The sequence below is a fragment of the Chenopodium album genome, chromosome 3 (assembly GCF_948465745.1).
Source record: "Chenopodium album chromosome 3, dcCheAlbu1.1, whole genome shotgun sequence".
In the NCBI taxonomy this organism is placed as follows: domain Eukaryota; kingdom Viridiplantae; phylum Streptophyta; class Magnoliopsida; order Caryophyllales; family Amaranthaceae; genus Chenopodium; species Chenopodium album.
The window spans coordinates 46,729,948-46,737,901 of NC_137836.1; the positions used below are offsets into that span (position 1 = coordinate 46,729,948).

The following is a 7,954-nucleotide window of genomic DNA, read 5'->3' on the forward strand; positions in this document are numbered from 1 at the left end:
CAATCTACTCTCTATGTAAAAAGATGCTAGAGTATGAGGAACGCTATACACCACCTGAGAAATTGTGCTTCGCATTGGTGTGGGCCACAACCAAGTTAAGACATTACATGCTCGTGCATACAGTCTTTGTAGTTTTCTGTTGGATCCACTCAAGTATTTATTTGAGAAGTCTACACTCAATGGGTGCATATCAAGATGGATAGTCAACTTAGCCCAGTTCGATGTAAGATTCATGCCTCAAAAAGCTATCAAAGGATCTGTGGTTTCAGATTTTCTAGCGGACTTTCCAATAGAAGATTTAACGCCAATACACGACAATGAATTTCTAGAAGAAGACTTGATAGTCACGGAAGATGATACTTGGACCTTATATTTCGATGAAGCCTCAAACCAAAAAGGATTTGGCATTGGAGTACTACTAGTATCACCTAAAGAAGAGCATGTTCCAATCTCCATAAAGCTAGATTTCGATGTTATCAACAACGCTGCTGAATACGAAGCATGCGTGGTAGGCCTTGAAACAACTTTGGCATTTTGAGTGAAGAAATTATGAATATTCGGGGACTCTTCATTGATCATCAATCAGATCTCTAAGAGATGGAAAGTAAGGAGCGAAAGTCTATCCCCTTACCAAACTTATCTGGAAACTCTCACTAATCAGTTAGAGAAGGTGGAATACACGTATCTACCTAGAGAAGAAAATCAATTTGTTGATGCCTTAGCAAGACTAGCCTCAATGGTTAGGATTCCTACGGAAATCGAGCAAATGCCTCTAACTATAGAAAAAAGGCATAAACCGGCTTATATTCAAGCTATAGAAGATGATGAAGTGATCCAAGCTGAAGAAGAAGAACCGTGGTATACGGATATACTTAACTATTTCACTAAAGGAGAATACCCTCCCCATGCTGACAAAAGAGCAAAACCAGCATTAAAACTCTTGGATTCCCAATACGTACTCATAGACAACGAGTTACACAAAAGGGTACCTAAGGGTCGAGCTCTCTTATGTGTAGGAAAAAAGGATGCTCGAAGAGCAATGAGGATAGTCCACGAAGGCATTTGTGGAACTCACGTGAACGAAAAGATGCTAGTCCAAAATATAATGCGAGAAAATACTATTGGACTACCATGAATAGGGATTGTCATCCATATGTAAAAAGATGCCCTAAGTGCCAAATCTACGCCAATTTACAACATGTTCCTCCATCCCTACTCTACACTTACACTTCACCATGGCCATTTTCTACATGGGGAATTGACATTATTGGTAAAATCACTCCACCAGGAACAAGAGGTTACGAATATATCCTAGTAGCAATTGATTACTTCACAAAGTGGGTCGAAGCACAATCATACGCTAAACTCACTGCAAAACATGTAGCACTCTTTATCGAAAGAAATATTATTTGTCGATATGGAGTCCCACATGAAATGATAAGTTACAATGGAACTCACTTTCAAGCTGTGTGTGAAGAATTGTTACAAAAATCTGGCATCCAACATCATCATTCTTCTCCTTATAGACCTCAAGCAAACGGAGCAGTCGAAGCGGCTAATAAAAATTTAAATACTATCATCGAGAAAATGACAGAAAATTACAAGGATTGGCCTGACAAACTCCACTTCGCATTGTCGGGTTATTGCACGTTGAAAAGGGAATAAACGCGTCGTCAATTGTCTATCCCTAGATCAAATACAATTTATACAACCTACACAAACCTAATTCGAGTATAAGGTAAGCATAGGAGTCGAACCACAGGGAGCGAATAAACATCACCAAATGTTATCGACAATTAAGCTAGTCCGAAATAAGAGATAAATAAACTAAATTCTAAAGATGCTAAAACAAGAAATAAAACATTAAGGGAAATAGTTTAGGTATAGCATTCACATGAACATAAACAAAGGCATAGAAATTGAATTAATTATGAACTAAACATGCTCGAATATCAAAGTCAAAGATCCAATCTAGCCGCCTTCCAGGGTCAATTGGCTTATCCTAACATAGCCTCTATGCTTCCACATTAGAACCATATACTAGGAGGTACTATTAAATAACAATCAATAGTAATGAACCTTTAACTAAGTCAACTTCCGTTCCTTGTTAGCAAAGATTCACCTTTAATTAACCAACAATGTGCACTTGCAAGAAGATTAAAGAATATCAAGCATATAAAGACTTTAATCACAAATAAATCAATTCTAAACCCTAGATCATGCTCAAGATCCAACTACACCACAACCCTCCCCTTTATGGGGAAATTACTCACTAATCATGCTAATAACAAGATTAGTTAACAAATAAACAAGAATAAACATGATTAACAAGCAATACCAACAACTAAAATAATAATCAAAAGAAAGCAATAAAATTTGAGGAGAGAGAGTTAGAGATACTCATTGATTGAATGTGAAAATCTACAAGCAAGATGATCAATCTTCCTCTTCAATATCCAAGCTCAAAAATGGTGAAACCCTCACTTTCTCTCTCTAAACTACTTTAATCCTATCCTAAACCTAGAGAGAGAAGCTCTCCTAAAACTAATTAGAGAATAGTATAATTGATAATTGAATAATATCTTAATTACACCCAAAATTGGGTATTTATACTACGCTAGTAAAATAAAAGAGAAATAGAAAAATAAAGAAAAATAAAAAGAGAAAATAAAATAAAAGAAAGAATAAGAAAATGAAAATAAATTAAGAAATAAAAATAAAAGAAAAAGGAAAACTAAAACCAAAAACAAATCAGACCCTTTTATTTCTTCCTCCTTCGCATTTGGGTGCTGAACTTCATCACCACTGCACACCATCTTCACCGCACATCATCATCACAAATCGAAGATCAACGGCAATGACCAAGCTTTAATTGTTTGATCACATTAATTATCACGCGCGAAGCTCGTGAAATTGTTCGATCGAACCGATGGTTGGTTCGATCGAACTACGGGGTTGGTTCGGTCGAACCATGGGTGTGTTCGACCACACCTCTTTAAATTAGAAAACATCCAAAGTTTCTAACTGTTTTAGCACTTCTTGGCATTTGACCGAACCCTCAACGGTTTGCTCGAACGTGATTAATTTGCGATTGCTCTGAATTTGGGTGATGCTTGTGCGAATGGATGGGGTTGATTTGGGTTTGCGGTGGCCGGGAATTGCAGGGAAGAGGTGTGGTTAATTGCTGTGGTTTTGGTGGACTGCTGTGTGGTGGAGTTGATTGGGTTGGTAATTGGTGGACACTGGTGCAGGGGTTGTTGTTGTGGGTTGCGCGGTCCCGATCTGGTTTTGGTGGACTGCTGTGTGGTGGAGTTGATTGGGTTGGTAATTGGTGGTTGCGTGAGGGAGCAGGGAAAAGGTTGGTGGCTGTTACGGGGTGAGGGTGGAAATGGAAGTAATTTGAGCAGCGTTTTCCGGCGGTGTTTGTGGCTGACGATGGCTGTGTAGTGGTGTTTGCCAGGCAGCATTGCTGTTGGTTGTTATGGTTTGGTTTTGGTGGAAGTTTGGTAGTTGTTGTGTTGCGTGAGGGAGGCAGCAGCTATGAGGTGGAGTTGTTAGATGGTGGGGGTCTGGTTGTGGTCGTGAGAGGTGGTGAGAGCAGGTGCTGTTGCTGCTTGGTGTATTGGAGGTGAGTGGTGTTGCGGAATGGCTGCGGTGGTCGGTGGTGTGGGTTTTTGTGGACGGTGGTGCAGGGGCTGCTGTTTTGGGTGGATGAAAGTGGTGGAAGGAGGTAGGAGCAATCAAAGTAATGCACACATGAACTCGTCCCCGAGCTCCGAACTCACTTGACATGAAACTCGAACACCTACACACAAAATCAAGAATAGAATTGGGACAAAGAACAAAATAAAATAAAATAAAAAATAGAAAATAAAAATAAAACACTAAACTAATAAAAATTAAATAAAACTATACAAGTAAATAAAATCAAATAAATAACAAAATAAACTTAAAACTAATAAAAACTATGAAAGTAACAAAGAAAAGGAACGAAATAAAATAAATCGAAAGCAATTAAAATATTAAAATAAACTAGAAACTAATTAAATAAAGAAATTAAATTAAAGCATACTAAAACTAAGAAATAAACTAGAAACTTTATTAAAAAGAAAACAAGAGAATAAAAGGGAAAATAAGGGAAAATAAACACGAAAATAACTCTAAAACTACTCCCTAACTCATCACACGTCAATTCGCACATCAACAGGAAATACACCATTTTCCCTGTTTTATGGAATGGATGTCGTACAACCTGTAGAGCTAGAGATACAATCTCTACGCATTGCATTAGAACGCAAACTCGATGAAGTTTAATTGACTAGGGCGAGATATGAGGAGCTAATTCTACTTGATGAAAAACGACTAGAAGCTCTACATCATACTCAATGCTACCAAACTCGTATGGCTAGACATTTTAATAAGAAGGTCAAGACAAGAAACATCAAAGTAGGAGACTTGGTGTTAAAAGCATTAAGAAAGACTGTTTTAGATCCAAGGGGAAAATTTAGGCCCAATTGGTCTTTACCCTATATTGTCAAAACAATCCTATCAGGAAGTGCAACAAAATTAACTGATATGGATGGCAATGAGTTCTCGAACATGACAAACCTTGACCAACTTAAAAAGTACTACCCATAAATACTTGAGTAGGATACTCAAGAGAGCTACGTTTGGTCTGATTCCTTAAGAAAGGATACGTAGGCAACCCTTCATGGGTGCGACCACTTTATTTTTTTCAAACCTCGCATCCTGGACTTAATAATAAATTCAACAGAAATTCGACGAAGCATCGGCGTCACGAAAAAAATCCCATCGCCAGCCGATTGACTCTAGCGCCAGACGATAGTGTTTGTCGCCTGACGCCAGACTGCCACAACTAGCGCCACTCGTAAATGAGAAGCGCTATTTTTTCCGGGAGTACCTGGGAAAATTTCGGTGATTTTCGGAAAATTTTCGACTTCAGTACTCGAAAAAAATTCTGGAAAATTAAATTTTAGGTTTTATTGCTTTAATAATTAAATTTAAAGAAGATGATTTAATTCAAAAGATGAAATTTCATTAAAAAAATAAACTAACAATTACATTATTGATGGAATTTAAATAAAGCTTAAACAAATTAACTTTAAATTTAAAATTAAGTCTAATAATTGAAAGTTAAGGAATGCTTTAGTCTTTTTTCTCTTTCTTTGCTCTCTTCCCATTTTTGTCTGTATCCTCTTCATCATCCATAACTTTATCTTGTAGGCATCCTTTAGAGGACCTACATTCAATTTTGGAGTAAATAGTTTCTCCCTTAGCTAGGACCCCATGTTTCTTCTCTACCCAAGCCTTCTTCTCTGAAGTGTCAGCTTTTCTCTTCCCTTTATCCTTCGTAAAGATTTTCTTCCTAGGCATCGTAGGTGTTTTGAACTCAACCTTTTTACCCAAGCGTTCCTTAACGGGAATCACTTTGTCACCTAGACGACTCTTCATAGTAGTTTTACTTTGATTTTTCTTCATGTCCCACTACAAGAAAAAGGGTAATTAGCGACGGCCAAAGTAGTCGCAAATCCGTTCCAAAAATGGATTTGCGACGGATTTGCAACTACTTTGGTTCATTGCCAAAGACCTCGTCGCAAATCCATTTTTGCGACTAATTTTTGAACAGTCACAAATTTAGCGACAGATTTGCAACGCCTTTGCAACTACCATTTAGCGACTAACTTTCAAATTTTAGCAACTAAATTATTGTCCGTCGTAATATATTTGCGACGGATTAGCAACTACAGAGATCAATGTTTTAAGACTATTTTTGCGACGAATTAGCGACTGCAAGACCAAATTTTTGCGACTACGAGACTAAACTTTTGCGACTACGGAGACTAGTTTAATTGTGACGGATTTGCGACTATTAAGACTAATGTTTTTTGCGACGGATTAGCAACTACATACGAGACCAAATTTTTGCGACTACAAAACTAATTATTTGTGACAGATTAGCGACTACTGAGACTAATGATTTTGCAACTAACCAATTAGTCTCTAAACCAAATTTGCAGTCGCTAAATATTTGCCACTAACTATCAATATTTGAGACCATAATTAAGCGACGACCAATATTAATCACAAAACAAAAAAGGTACCCACGCATAAATTCAAATAAACAAAATGTTAATTTTATTCAAATATCCAAAATATCAATAAATTTTGTATCAATGTATTAAAAAACAATATTTAACTCATATGACTAATTGTTCCAAAAGTCACCTGCCATATAAAAAAAAAGCTACTTCAAACAAGAATTAATGAGAATGTAAAAGACCAGTTGTTCATAAAATTACCACTAAGAAAATAAAAATCACTTAGTTGTATCACGAGAGCGGGTGACTGCAGGCGTAGGAGGCTTATAAGGACGGTAAACTTGTTTTACAAGTGATGCCATTTCTTGAAATGTTTTTTGCATAGCTAATTTTTCCTTCTTCCATGTAGCTTTTTCGATCTCATGATTTTCGACGAATTCCTTAGCACATTTTAAGCTCTCTGCCACTATTTTTTGGCTTTCTTCTACCTTGTTATGGTTTTCTTCCGCCATCTTCTTTAGTTCTTCAACTTGAGAACTTAATTGAGAAATCATGGAAGGAGTGGAAGATGATGCAGTTGATTGAGAAGTAGGATCACTCTTGTAATACATATGTGAAGCACTCCCTAAACCGTAGACTTTTACTTTCTTTTGCCCACCTACAACCTCCAAGTAGACTTTGTCGGGGTTTATCTCAATTCCTTTGTTCTTATATTCCTCAAGTTTTTCCATATATTCTCCCTGCATTAAGATATGTATTAGTAACTATGATCTCAAATGTTAAAACTTAAATAAACTAAATACATTTAAAAAAAACAACTATAATAAAAATACAAGAAATGACTCGAGACATCGTCCGGGATAAAAACTTGTTTGGACTTCTAAAACACAATTTAATTTAATTGTTATCTTATAGTCTTTCATTTTGGACATCAGATCAGTACATAGCAGTAAAAACTTGCCTTTAGATACCATCTGATTTATTTAGATACCATCAGAGTTTGGTTACAAAGTGAAAAGTTAGGTGATGGTCTAAGAAAATGGTATTGATGGCAGTGAGGGTCCAAGCAGTTATTAGTAAAATAATTTATGTAAGCAGTTATTAGTAAAAATTTCGACAGAGTCTCCTTTGTAAATTGAAGAATTCCCTCCTATAGGGTATGGCTTCAAAATAAACCTGTTTCAATTCACATTATGCCATACCACATTAATCATATGATTAATGCCGGCAAATCATTCTCATCCTCCAACTCAATCACACAAACAAATAAACAATCCATTATATCTCCAAACATTGACTACCATATATCTTTTTGTAATCTTAGAAAAATATATAAGTATACTCATACCATGACTTTTTGAGACTTGTCACCCATCAATTCAACTTCATCATTGCCCACACAAACAGAATGAGTGCTCTCATAGACTTCAGCAGCAGTTGGTAAAATTCCATCCTTTTTCTTTGCCTTGTATTAGAAGAAGTTGTTAGCACTTAAATAAAACAACAAAAAATAGGGGGACATAGACTACAGAGCAATTGTAATAAAGACCAGTTATGGTCATCTATATTAGTGGCTAAAAAGTTTCTACTTGCTTCAATCTTATATTAAAAATCATAAGTTTGCTGCTAAAATCATACACTTACCATTTTTTTAACCACTTGAGGAGTAGATATGCTACCTTGGCGATGGCCAGGGTCAAACTTCTCTAATGTTTGGCCAGATAACCGATTATCTCTTGCTTGGTTAGAACGTTTCACAAAATCAGGATGCTTACGCTTATTTATGAATTCAGCTCGAACAGTGTTTGTCATGAAACTAACTTGCTTATGTAGAGCCATTTTGAAAACTTGGTTCAATGTACCCCTAAGTCGGTCCCCAGCTTTTTTGTCAAATT

The 7,954-nt window shown here is 36.4% G+C and overlaps 1 protein-coding gene across 1 annotated transcript; it reads right to left on the reverse strand.

Moving 5' to 3' along the window:
• Positions 1–6,133: 6,133 nt before the first annotated feature.
• Positions 6,134–7,954, reverse strand: LOC145613780 (uncharacterized). The gene is made up of 3 exons (XM_081668836.1): positions 7,704–7,954; positions 7,408–7,524; positions 6,134–6,799 (listed from the first exon to the last, which is right to left on the reverse strand). Exons 1-3 carry the CDS (start codon positions 7,896–7,898, stop codon positions 6,338–6,340), a joined length of 774 nt encoding a protein of 257 aa, XP_081524962.1. The 5' UTR covers positions 7,899–7,954; the 3' UTR covers positions 6,134–6,337.